General features: G+C 39.0%; 1 protein-coding gene across 8 annotated transcripts in view; it reads left to right on the forward strand.

The window, feature by feature from the left end:
- LOC117945715 (F-actin-uncapping protein LRRC16A-like) overlaps positions 1–14,523 on the forward strand; it is a 67,030-nt gene that overhangs the window by 1,722 nt on the left and 50,785 nt on the right. For all 8 annotated transcript variants that reach the window (XM_034873367.1, XM_034873368.1, XM_034873369.1 and 5 more), the window contains exon 2: positions 3,271–3,368. In XM_034873367.1, the coding sequence (XP_034729258.1) occupies positions 3,271–3,368 (98 nt within the window). The remainder of the gene's footprint in view (positions 1–3,270; positions 3,369–14,523) is intronic.

Here is a 14,523-nt window from a genome sequence, read left to right on the forward strand (position 1 = left end):
TTTTTTTTTTTTACTTTTTCCATAACTAGAAACAGATTTTTTGATGGTCTAACGTCCACTCAAGCATAGAGTAAGGAAGTTCTCTATCATCATCCCTCGCTTTAAAGATTTTCGTGATTCTAGCTGCCTAATTTTCCCAACACTGAACACTTGTCATAATCATATATCACATGACCTGCAGTGTTGTCTGGATGAGTATATAACCAGCCATTGTTTGAAACATTCCCTGGTGCTGGTGATTCAGTATCATACAAGACAACTCTTGGCTTCCAGCACATACGAGGCATTTTATCACGATGCTGCAGATGGAAATACTATAGACTAAGTTGCAGAAAATGTCAAGGAACGAACTTGGAGCAGTTCAGAAACTGAGTTTGTGTGCTAAGAACATATTTTACTGAAATGTACTCACAAACTTCATGGAGACAAAGGAAGCAGTTTTCTTTAAGTGATAGGGCAAAGAAATGACCCGTCAGAGTTCAAAGGCATTTAAAGCTTCATATTAGAGCAGTTAGTGGTGTTGTCTTGAGTCAAAACAGGTCTCCCTATGCTTACATGCCTTTCCCCTATGTGTTTGTCTGGAAACTAGTTTCTGTTTACGAGGAAGCCCTTTGAGGAACTGAGGGTCAGATTGACGAGGAAGGGCAAAAGCAAAGCTGACACTAGTGAACAATTTGGCCTTCATCTCTGTGATCCCGTCGGTGCTTGTCATTAGAACAACAGAATAACAAAATAAATGTAGCTGGCGTAGCTTTAGTGCGTAACTTCTTGATATTAATGAACGTCCATTACCTCGAAGCCATTGTCAAATGAGTTGCTACATGAGTTGGTGCATGGTCATGGAAGGCTTGTATTATGTGGACGCAGTTTTGTGTCGTTACCTAGAATTCCTCATGGGGGGGCGGCATTAACTATGCACTATAGCTTTAAAAGTATTGATGTAAATTCTTTCTGGATTTCTTAGCATACAAACAGAGAAAAGTTGATAGATGAGGCAACATACATGACTTCCCAATAAACTTCATGTTTCATTATGAATACATTTTTCCTGGTTTATCTTAACCTCTATTTGTAATATTAGTTTGACCTATGTCATAGTTTACAACCACTAATACTTTACATGGTATTTCTATTATCCTCAACCTCCAAAATGTTTGCTATAAGCAACTCTCTAGAGTGAAAGATAAAAACTACATCATGAACACAATGATCTGGATTGGCTAAAGGTCAACAAATGGGAGGCTGACTTGTTGTGTTTTTGAATTTTTAAAACATTTTTGTTAACAAGGCCATAGGCTCTCCTTTTCCCCACCTTCCACATGAGTCCCTACTGAAATTCATCCCAGTGTGACCAATTGCACATGCCTTAACTGTCTAATTTGAACCACCGGGCATCTGGCTAGTAAAATTTCCACTCCTGTCAGCTTTAATGAATTAGCAGGAAAAATTGAATTAGTAGAAACATGCTATATGAGAGTCTGTCAGGGGCTTTTTTTTTGTCATTAAAAATACTAGATTTTATTTTGTGCAGAAAGCCCCTAGAAATATGACTTAGTGGTTGTCTGCAGCAACCGTTTTAGAAATGCTCCAGTAGGAATAGGTTCATAGACTTTATTCAGAAAGGCTGGCAGATGAACCACTTTGCCTAATTATTAGTTTCACTTTGGTCTGATGATGGTTTGTGGAAGCCTGTAGGCGAGGATACATGCATGTCTGCCAGCGCAGATGTACTCACATGGAATCCCTCTCTGTCTCAGACACATGTGCGGAGTGTGCTGTACTCTTATCAGCCCCTGTTTGGTGGGTGAGTGAGGAGCTTGGAGAGGCAGCTGACCCAGTTCTGCTCTCTGAATCAGTTTCCCGGCTGTGGAAGGTTCCACTGGGTGTGAACAATCAATCTGAACAGCTCAACACAAACTTAGCATATTGCTCTGTGTGTATTTTTATGTTTTGTGCTGGGTATTTGAGTGTACTTTGCCTATGGATTAACAGCTAAAATATTTTCGTCCAGTAACTAATTTCATGTCCAAATGCCTGCAAAACTAATGATGTTCCCACCAGCCTCAGATGCACTTTTTGTGTTTAGTACTGCAAATGTAGTGCAATTAGTGCCAACACACAATATAGACAGTGAACATGGTAAACCATATGCTTACTAAACATAAGCATGTTAGTATTGTTTTTGTAAACTTGTTAGCATGCTAAACTCTCCCACTAGTACACAGAGATGCTGGATAATTGTCCTGAATAATGAGTTGATTATCAAAATTCTTGTTTAATCAATTTCGGGTTGAACCAACAAATTATTTTCAGCACTTATATACAGTGGATAAGTAGGGTTGGGCATAGTTTTGATTTTAACAATTCAGATTCTTCATTTTGATTCCTGTTGTTATTGATTCTCAATTCTGATTCTTTGAGGGGTGGAGTGGAAACGGGTCACATGCTTATGTCACAGTACAAGAATGAACATTTTTATTTTATTTTGATTCAATGGTGGTTTAGAGTTTTCCCGGGCTTTTTTAGTGTAAAGTAAAGCCCCATTAGAGTGCCTCTGACTGTGCTCCATGGCTGCAACACAACGAGCTGGAAATACGATGGCTGCTACAGAAACCAAAACTAGCGCATGTTAAAATAAAACCACATTTTTCCAAATGATCCCAATAAAAAAACCAATTCCATTGGGGTTGGTAACTTTTGAAATGATTCCAAGTTGGAACCGGTTCTCAATGCCCCATTCTATAGCGTAGGCTATGGAGGTGAGGACATGCTCACAGTTTGTTCAGTTTACTTGTTTGACTGACAATGTGTGTATTTGAGGTCAATCAGTAACTTGTGACGGCTTCACATTCGAGCACAGATGTGACTAAATCTGAGACAATGATATTAAAGGAGGGATTCATGATGTTAAATGATAACTAGAAGAAAGATAATCCCTGCAGTGCTCTGTTGAAATTGGACATTTTTTATGAATGTTCTTTTCTAATTAGTGGATATGAAGAATCGTTCTCCCTATGGTAGAAATGTTACCATAGGGTAGCATTGAAATTCAAATGTTAAAATTCTGACTCAACTTGAGGTTTTGAGTCAGATTATCTCTTTGTTAAGACTTTGTAAGAAAGAGCATACAAAGCGAAGGAATCCCTTTTGTAATGCATGATAAACCACTTGGCTGCTATTTTTGTTTTCTTCTAATTCAATGCACAGATGCAAATATTTCCAAGTTGAAGTCTCTTCTCATTTTATCTCCTCTCTCATCTTCCCCTGTAGAGAGTGTTAGGGATGCAGTGGGGAGGAAGGTGAAGCTGTCGCTGAGAAGGCGAGTCAAACTGGAGATCAAAGGAGACAAGACGGAGAACAGAGTCCTGGTGAGTCAACTCCTGCTGCTTTCAAGCTACTTCTTTATTAAGGGTTTTTTCTCCGCTCTTGAAATGTACAATTTCCATTTAAGAACATCAAAACCTCCCTGGATTTCCCTCTTGTTTTCAGCACTTGAAAGACATTCATTATTTAATCCGTCTCAATGAGCATCACTTCATCATTCTTTCAAGTTCAGTTTTACTTTGATTTTAGGGTGATATCCTTCAAATCAAAGTTAGAGAGATTGTAAGAAACTGTATTGACATCACCCTGAACATCTCCTGCCTCATTTAGTCTGAGGACTCTGCATTATAAAGATGTCCTAATGGGAAAATTCCAAAAACATTTAAAAAAGAAATGTTATCTATCAGTCCTGCTAGTCACATTAACTTTAAGGGGAACCCGAATCTACATGCAGAGAGGTTTCTTCTTCTTTTTTATTTATAAGAAGGTTTTGTAAAAGATTGCCAGTATGATTATCTTTGAGGGGTATATGTGTGAGAAAGTTTTAAGATGTTGCACAAGATCTGAATGACTACTTTATTGCAGTTTGATCAATCAGACTCAAATGTAGACGTGAGCCATGGTTTCAGTATCTTCGGCCTATTTTTTGGGGCCTATATTTATTTACATTAAATTGACATCATTAAAAGTTGGCTATCACTGGATTACTTTTGATAAGGAAAAAAAACTTCTTAAATTATATGGAGCAACCTTTTTCTGCATTTTCTAAACCGACTTTTGGATGTTTTTATCGCAACGGATATTAGAGATAATAATAGCCTTGGAAAGTGTAAGTCACCCTAAATCTAAAAATATGTTTGTGTTTTCAAAATTTGACTAAATTGTGACTCCAAGAGGGAGTATGACTTTGAAGCAAATTGTGGCAATCAGGCACCAAGGTTTTAAAGTACCACAATTGCCTTTATGAACTGTGTGCCACTGTTACTCTAGGCCAAAGTACAATAACTAACTTCCTGTGTTTTTTGGAATACTGGAATACACCTGTCCTTTTTATTTCACCCAGTATCTTCCTCATATATCTCACTGCATGCCTCCTCTTAAATCTTAATTTAGCTTCAATGAAAAGTCTTCCTGGAACAATAAAAGCAGCAGCTAAAGTTAAAATTAAACACATTGGCCCACTACTGAGGTAATTCATTCATCCAGTCACACCTCTGACTATGAATCCACATCAGCCCTCAGTGTGTCTTTTGGCCAGGTGGAAATAGCACCTCATACCCGTAATTCTGGCCATGGAGCAGTTAATCCACAGAAACGTAAATAATTATTACCTGGTAGATCATGTAGAATGCATATAGGGGCTCTTTCTCAGCCTTAACTGGATGAAAAGCTGAAGATAGTTAGACGGAAAAGTTTTCACAGTAAATGAGTGTCTGAGCAGGGCCCATTAAGTTTGATGGTTGAATCACAAAGCCTTAGTTGCTGTGAATGAATCTGCACAACATTTAATATGTGTAGCTCTGGCTGGAAAAGGCAGGAGGCTTTTAGCTCTATAACACTCAGAGGAATGAGAAGCTTTTAGTTATACAGCTCCGTGTGGAATAGACAAATAAATTATGTTGAAGAGAAACTTTTAAAAGCTCTCTGAATAGACCTGCACAGCCACTATGTAAGATCATCATTACTTGGATACTCATCATTACTGTTGGAGCCTGGAGCTATCTGTGTTATATCACCAAGGAATATGGAGATCTCCAGCAACCTACATTTAAAACTATTTTCACTATTCAGCATGTGTTTTTGGTTCTCCAGTGATCTGCCAACACAATGCAGCACATAAAATTGCATTTAAAAAAAATCTAGTCCAGTCAAGTGCTTGGATTGGGGCTAATTTTCTTGACATGGTGATGACGACAATGTCATTATGTGGGAGTTGGAAACAGAGGCTATAGTAGAGCGAACACACACACACACACACACACACACACACACACACACACACACACACAAAACAATGCTAAGAAGTGGGAGTCAGTACTGGGAAGTGAGGAATTCCAGTGGAGTGGTTCTGGTATTTCATCCAGACGCAGAGCATGACAATGACTCTGTAAGTTTGTATCAACGCTCTGCTTGACCGTACTGAACAAATAAACCACTGTTTGTTGGTCTGCAAAAAAACACAGTTTGAGAGACCTATTATACAGGAAGTGGCTCAGAGAGAAATCAAACCTGTCATGTGATTGTATAATATCTGATGTTAGAGATGATGAAAGAACAATGGATTTACAGATTGTTTTTGAGATCAGATGTAATCAAACAAATATTGACTGTGAAGTGAAACTCAGTCACCCAGTGTTTCTGAGACGTGTACAAGCATGATGCAGCAAATGTTAAAGGACCTCTCTACCGATTGTTTCACATAAAGATCATTTTACTCATCCCGGGGTTAGTCAGCCTGTGAAAACTGTGGTATAATCTTATCTGTTTATTTAAAATCAGTTGCAAAATTTGCAAGTCCTTCAACTACATGGATGTACAATTGTAAATTGCAGGTACCTATATGGTCCTAAATGCATATTCTAACACGATAACTTGAGACACTCAGTTTCAGTGTCAGTTTATTTTATCGTACTCTATTTTTTTTACAGTGATCCCAGATGTAATGAAATGATTAGAAATAATAATTACGTAACATTAGCTCATATGCTTTTTTAGTTCATTTAGCAGGGACAGTGCCTATAATTAATGTGCTGGAGGCTTTAAAAAATAAAAATAAAACTATAGTCCCTAAATTGATGTTACTACATAATCCCCTTAAAAAGTAATGTATAGGTAAAATCACACAGATTTCACATGTTTTATTCTTATTTATATATTCTGCCAATGACCATGCATGTTAGAGATTTAAACGACTATACAATATTTACCCTTGTTCTACCAGTGTTACACATAAAGCTGCTTGATACATAAGTTGTATAGATCTTCCTCAATGTCAAACATAGAACTGATCTAACTTTTATTGTGACTTACAGTCCAGATTTGATATTTTTGTTGGTATTTATTGAACTTCCCTTGTTCATCTTACTGCAGCCACACACAGTAGAGTGTTTGATTTACTTCAAAAAATACAGGGCATCTATCCACTGTGTAACTACAGAAATAATCAAGGCAAGAATATGGTTATTTCCTCTATCAATTTGCTCGTCTGTCAATTACACACAAGGCTTTCCTCCTTTTTTCTGCGGAGCTTCGCCCAGACTGGGAGTGGAGCACTACAGTGCCCGAGGCGTCTCTTAAGCACACTAAAGCTTGATAGATACAGTCGTCTTCCTCCTTTGAAGACGGAGCGCTGAAGGTGGTAGAGATAATAACATCAGTCCATCAAACACCCTGAGGAAGAGGCGAGGGGAGAGAGAAAAATGGGCAATACAATGTACTTTAACGGGCAGAGGGGATGGAGGGGCAAAAGAGAAGAATCAAAGAAAAACAGCTGTGTACGTAAAGCTTTTGCAGTTTAACAGACATTTATCACCAGTGACCTAGTGTGTGAAGCTGGAAAGAACAGTGACAAGGCACGCAATCATTTAAAAGATTTTCCAACGTAGTGTCATGATGAAAGTGTATACAGAGGCATAGGATGGCTAATGGCACTGCTATGTAAAATCATTTAATATAAACCTATATTAGAAAGCTTGACTTATTGATTTTGAATGAAGTTTTTCAGACCTAGAGATCATAATATTTTCTGTTCTGATGCCATGCCATAACTCTTTTAGCAGTGTTAATCGTTCACAGATCCTTGGCTCCCATTGAAAGCTACAACACTGGAGGGCTGGCGTGGTGTCAAACTTCCTCTTTATCGCCTGGTGTGGATAAAGGGAAGTGTACGGGTGTATGTGTGTCCTAGCCAGAGACTGTCACTGTCAGTTAACTGCTTAATTGCATCTCATTGTTTGCTTTGCATATGGGAGGGAACTCCTAACATATCACAAAGCTGCTACACATCAACACAATTAGATCTAGAGTAGCATAGATTTATTATTTTACTTATTTTTGTACTTTACTTTCAAGATGAGGGAGAGTTTTGAGCCCATATCTGACTCCAGGATGTCAGCATTCACACCATTTTGTGGGTCCCACCACACCTTAGATGACAATGGTTTTCTGTTGAGGTTGAGGGTCTGTGTATCAATGTAGTCATATCTGAGATAATACAATTGGATACCGATTTGTAGTAGTATGGATTTTTAACTGTAGTGACCCTTCTGTTTTTTTAGATTCCTCAAACGTCCGGCATGCCCTAACATGATTCTGCTGATGACAGCTTAGACGAAAATGGGATCTCAGACCATTTTACAGAAGAATAATTTAATCATAGGCCATAAAAAGTCTTGCTAGTCACCTCAGTGAGACAAAATATACTGTAATGTAATCCCAAGGTGTAAAATGTTTAAGAAGCCGTGTTCACATATGAGAACAGACCAAAGCCTAGAGTGTGGTCCAACTTGTCCTTCTCTCCTTTATATTAACCTGAGGTCTGTCATTAGGGGCAGTGAGAACATAGAAGTGACCCAGTTCTGTACTGATCACCTGTAATGTCCTCTCACAGGAACCTGCACAGGTGTCTTGTTAATGGTGCCAAAACCGCTTCCTTGAAGGCTGCAGAGCAAGTGCTCCACATTCTAAATCCCCCTTTTTTTTTTTTAAATAGCTGTGAATTATTGCACAGTTTACATTTGAAGTATTGTTAGCTCTGGTTGGTTGGTCGGTCGTAGATATATATTATCCTTTGATCACAGAATGATGATGTGAGTGAAGTGCTGGAAAAAATAATCATTAAAGAGGGAGATATACTAGTGTTTTAATAATGATATGACAGTAACATCGTTTCTCTATTCTGTGCCTTTAAAGTATTAGGCCATGTTATGGTTCTTTTACAGCCCAAGTCATGCAGTGGGTGTTTGTATTTTGGGACTTGTGGTTATAGCAGTCTGACAAAAACCACAGTGACCTCACAGGGGCTTCTCTTTTTAGTTTTGCTTTAAGGTTTGTAATCATTTTGTAGTATACAACCCAAGTTTAAACAGATGTTAAAATTACCCTTACTTTCCACGTGTGAGGGGAAACGTACTAATGGCAACACAGAAAGGTCCTAGTTGGCGCTGGTGAGGATTGAATCCACCTTTTTTGCTGGGAGGCAGTGTCAATTATAAATTCAGTCCAGCTGTCACACATCAAGGGTGGCTTGTTTCCGACATCACACAGATCAAAATAAGTGTATATTTAAACATTTAGTGTTGTCATTCTGAAATAATCCCATTAGGGATTATTGAGTATTCATGTGCAATGTGTTATCTCATTGCATTTAAATAGTATAAAAGATCTTAAAAACACCATGATTCCTGTCAATGTGAGGCTGATATGCTGTGTCATACTGTGACCAATTCAACCCGAACTGTCTGTCAGAGTAGGATGAATGCAGATGCTAGTTTAGGTTAGTCAGGGAGTCTACTTTAAGCACACTGAGCATCCACACTGTGTTATCAGACAGTTATTTTCAACTTTTTCTGAGTGGTTTAGCATCTGTAAGGTGCGTGCGTGCGTGCTTGGATCTGAACTTTGTTTCTTGAGGATAGGGGTAACTGAGGCAGTTGTAAAGCAGGTACTATGCCAGATTCCAAGGAGCAGTTGATGACATCCACCATGATGGGATACAGGACAGGCAGACATGCTTTGACCAGGGCTGTAGGCATTGGATCCAGGGAGCAGGTGGAAGCCTTTGCTTTTGTGACCAGCTTGCAATGTTCTGTGGTCGATTGGAATTAGAAGTGGATGGGGCACACACCCTAAATTGCTTAAGGGTTAATGCCCCATTGAGGTGTCCATTGTCAGGTATTAATAGACGGTGGCGTCGGACGGTTTACGCCTTGCCGTCATCCATTAATACCTGACAATGGACAACTCAAAGGGCATTAACCCGCTTATGTCATGGTCACTTGCCAAATAACATATTTTTATTTTATATTTTTATTTGTTTTACAATTGAAATCTAAAGTTTTTCCAAACAACTAATTTTTTTCCCTGGCTACGCCTGAGGGTTTGACTAATACATGGAACAATCATTGCCATCCCATAAGGTTCTTATCCAATGCAAATCTTGGTTACTGCTCCAGGGAATAGAGCAGACTTTAGATAGACATGCCACCCTTAGCAACAGGAGATATTTATAGTCCGCTTAGCTCGTAGAACCCTTCAGCTCAGCTACGAGCCAGAAAGCTAATGCTATGCTAGCAAGATTCAAAGTCAATAACATTGTGTACAGTTCAGTCAGTAAAAATAATTTGTTTAATAACAAGACAAGCTAGCTATTCAGCCATGTCAACTTTTATGAACAATTTTATCTGCGATGTGTAACGGTAATGTCGGCAGCAACCTAAAGTAGCGACCTGAACAGTGAATGGGATGTGAGATAACATAATTTGGTGTGAAACAATAACTTACTTCTTGTAGATTGTGTGTTAGCACCATCCTGTGGTGTTCAGAGAACAAGTTGGAAATAACAGATCCACATTTCCTTTTTGTTTTAATATAGCACATTTATTTAGAACAGTAAACATTCAGTTTCACCAAAACACTTTTCATGACATTCGCAGAATACCGTTAACAATGCTGAGCCTAAAATAAAATAACTGTCTTAGAAGCTAGGCTAACAGTAACAAGGTAAACGTTAGGTAGGCAACACACCAGAGGTTCCCAGTTTCTCCCCAATATGTTTAATTGCTTGCATTTTGCTGTCGTGGTTAGAATAGTCCCTAGGAGTAGGTCCTAATGTCATAAAGTTGGGTATTCTCTTCCATAATTCGGTTAGTGTTCCTTTGTGTTCCTGGGTCCAGAAACAATCCATTTCCAGACTTCCTCAATGTTTCCAACACAAAAACTATGAGTGTGAATGATGCACAGCTGGATACAAGGTAACTGTGCTCTGTTCTCGTGGAAGCTCTGCACGCAAAGCTAGTTGTCAAGGGAACGAGCTGTTAGACTGTTGTTGTTTGTTGGAAAACGGCCTACGTTGGATACAACTCCACCAGACCCGACTGGACATGCCAAACTCTAACGTATCCATCCAACAAACACAGATGGCCGGCCCATACTGACCCAACTTGTTGGTGTTTGTTGAAGTTTGATGGCGTTTGATGGAGCAGTGTGCAAGCTCCTTTAGATCCACTTTGGCTTGGAAGAAATCCAGGAACTTGGTGCAACAGTCAAGTTCAAGCAGAGGTTGGGGGGTGTCAATGAGGCATAGCAGGTGGTTAATAGTGGAAAACAGCATTGTGGGGTGGTTTTGCTAGTTGTCGATGAGGGTGGGGTAATTTGTCTTGGCTATAGAAAGAGCTTCTTTGTAGAAACTTGCATTTTCTTTGTAGGCCTCCAGGTGGATTGTTAGGTCAGTTCTTTTATAAAGTTCCTCCTTTCCTTTAGCAAAGTTCAGCAATTTACCAAGGAGCTGAACAGGTGAAGAAAACAGTGCAGGTTTTAAGGGAGGTGCGAAGGTCTAGGCTCTGAGACAGAGCAGTGTTGTACTGGGCTGAAATGGCGTCCACAATGGTCAGGGCTGTTTTGGTGGTCAAATGGGTGGCTAACACATTTTTTAGGGCTGGGGTGCTCACTGATTTGATGTTTCAAAATATAATTGTACGTGTAGCACGTTGCCTAGGGAAAGAGGATAGCATGATGATCAGAGACAGCAGGGTCCAGGCACTGTAGATGGAGGGATGTATTGCCTGTGGAGCACACAATGTCCAATTTGTGACCTTTGGTGTGGGTGGGACCTTGGACATGCTGTGTGAAGTTGAGGCAGTCCACTAGAGTAGAAGTTTGGTAGCTAGTGTGCAGCTGGTGGAGTCTACATGGATATTAAAGTCACCAAGTAGGAATGTGTAAGGAGACATGAAGCAGAAGGAGGTGAGTGGCTCAGATAGCTCAGAAATGAAGGTGGTGGATTCTTTAGGGGGACAGTATATGTATACAGTGGGGCTCGAAAGTTTGGGGACCCAGGTAAAAATTTGTATTAATGTGCCAAGAAAAGATGAGAAAATCTCCAAAAGGCATCAAATGACAGATTAGACATTTCTGTAATATTTCACAAAAATTTTGATTTTATTTCTATAATTTACACTTTGGGAAGTATCACAGCTTGTAAACACTTCTTGTAGCCAGCCAAGAGTCTTTCAATTCTTGTTTGAGTTATCTTCGCCCATTCTTCCTTACAAAAGTCTTCCAGTTCTTCATGATTTCTGGGCTGTCTGTTACGCACTGCTCTTTTAAGGTTTATCCATAGATTTTCAGTTATGTTGTGGTCAGGAGATTGTGAAGGCCGTGGCAAAACCTTCAGTTTACGCCTCTTGAAATAAACCACCAGGGATTTTGGGGTGTGTTTAGGATCATAATCCATTTGTAGAAGCCATCCTGTCTTTAACTTCAGCTTTTTCACAGATGGCATTAAATTAGTGTCCAACATTTGTTGACATTTTTATTAAATCCATTTTTCCTTCTACTCGTAAAATGTGCCCTGTGCCACTTGCTGCAATACAAACTCAAAGCATGATTGATCCCCCCCATGCTTAACAGTTGGACAGAGGTTCTTTTCATTAAATTCTGTATCCTTTCTACTATCCAAACGTACCTTTGCTCATTACGGCCCAAAAGTTCTATATTAAGCTCGTCGGTCCACAGCACTTGTTTCCACAATGCATAAGGTTTGTCTATATGCTGATTTTTGTGGTAAGGACGTAGAAGATGTTTTCTTTTGATGACCCTTCCATGAAGACCATATTTCTACAAGTATCTCTTTATAGTGGAATGGTGTACCACAACTCCAGTGTCTGCCAGCCTGCCACCACGGCCCTTGGAGGTTACCAGATTGTACGTGGGGTTTGTAGTGATGACAGCAACACTGTGGAGTGGAGCATCGGAGTAAACAAACTTTCATCTTGCAGCCCTGTGCACATAACAAGCATGAAAAAGGAGCTCAAGGGATTTTATGTTGGCAATGCAAGGTGGAGCAATGTATCAGATAACGTTTAGAATTTGCAATGAGGAAAATTTTAGGTACACCATTTTCGGCAGTGCAGAAAGGTAGTGGCCAACACAAAAGTTAGCTCTTTGCTTGAGCCGGGAACAGGGCTAAATAACTAAACTACGTTCGTATTGTAAAATATGTTATGGCCATGCATACGATACTCACTGTTATAAGATGATTATCTATCAGTCTCACTCCATGATGTATTCCTCTCCACCAATCTGAATAGGGGATTTTTTTGTCCACAATTCCTTACTAGAGCCTCCCTAGCAACATATTAACCAGACACGTATCCTGGCTTCACGCAAGCCCCTCCCACAGTCATTCATCTTCATTATCTCATAGGTCAGGGTCATTGTCACTCAGACAGTCTTAGTAATGTAATTCACCCTGTCTCAGGTCCTTGGCTTGATAGGTTTGGTGTTTGTAATCTCATTGTACTGACATCCAATGTCTGGTTTCAACCACAGGAGCAAATGTGGCTAGTTAAGTTTTTTTACATCATGGAGATCTTCTCCTATTTTCATGACAACAATTAATGGCCTAGTTTTGGTTTTGCACAAAATCTGCACATTGTTTCCAACATGCTGTACTGGTCTGACTGATCCTGTCCCTTGTGAGTCCTCTTTGACCATACTGTGCTAGTTTGGTTTTAAAGTGCAATGGCCTGGTCGGTACAGTGTCTGTCTGCTCTCGTTGGATGTAATTAAATGGTGTTTGTAGGTCACAGACAACAGTCAGCATTGATCGAATGATGATGACATCTGTGCACTATGTAACAACAATCAGGCCTGATCAATGTGATATTTTCTGTCAAAACACTGAAGCCTGAGTGATTAAAAATAAAGACAACCTGCATAATTATTCTTCTCCAGAGAGGCTTTTTTTGTCATTTTGGTTGTCTGTATGATGAGACTTTAAACCCATATTTTAATTTTGAACATTATTCAGGCTGTCAGTTTTAAACCAGATCAATACAGATCAGAGGATGGTGGAAGCGTGTGTGTATTAGACAGTTTGTCTCTGCCTTTAAGGACAGTCACAGACATTTGCCAGCACACATGCAGCTATTTTACAAGAACTGCAGGGATTTCTTTATAGGCACTCTTATATGCTTTTCCCGCATGGTTGGTTTTCATGGTGTCCTTGTAGTTGATGTGGCATTACTGTTTTTTATCGCCATGCTAACTGCTTACCTTCTACCCTCCAGTGTTCTATTTTTATTGCCTTTAATTTTTTTTTATTACATTTGAATGTTTAATGTGAATATATGTGATTTAATATCATATAGTGGGTTCAAATCCAAATAACATACATTGTAAAGGAAATAGCCATCCTTTTACTCTACCCGGTCACTGGGTCTTTGTGTGCAATCATATTCAATTCAATTCAATTTTATTTATATTATCAATTCATAACAAGAGTTATCTCAAGACACTATACAGATAGACCACACTCCAGAATTTACCCAACAGTTCTAGTGTATATATGTTCATATGTTTGCTCATCATACATGTGGTTGTGGATCAGCAATATGTTGAACTGGGTATTGATGTTTTGTGACCCTGACTCCATGAAATATAATACTAAATACTGTTTTGCTTAAATGGGTGAAACTTTCACAGTAGCAGTGCCTTCCTCTCCTTTATAGCTTCAGTGATTGTCACAGTACTTACAGTAGGATAAATAAAGATACTTTCCTCATTTTCAGGTTTTGTGTTTTGTAATTACTCTGAAATGCATAGTGTCCCTTTAGAGTCCATCTCCTTCTGATCACTTTTTACTTTGATTGTATAAATCTGATCATCATTATCTAAACCACCACACTTATTGTGTTTTTACCATTGGAATGCATGTTCAGCACTATGTGTGTGCGTTAGTGCCGACTGATGTTGCCTACCCACTAGGGACGCTTACTCCACGAGACGAGACACCTCACGAGATTGGGTCCACGAGAAAGAGACGAGACGAGATTTTAAAAAAAAATTTAAAGAAATCCTCGATGAAATATATGAATGGAAAATAGTTTTTTTATTCAACTGAAAATCACAAAATGCAAAACAATTTAGGTGCATTTTGAAATCAACTATTAATGATGAATGTTATTTAACTTTTTTTTT

Source organism: Etheostoma cragini, chromosome 6 (genome assembly GCF_013103735.1).
Source record: "Etheostoma cragini isolate CJK2018 chromosome 6, CSU_Ecrag_1.0, whole genome shotgun sequence".
Classification (NCBI taxonomy): Eukaryota; Metazoa; Chordata; class Actinopteri; order Perciformes; family Percidae; genus Etheostoma; species Etheostoma cragini.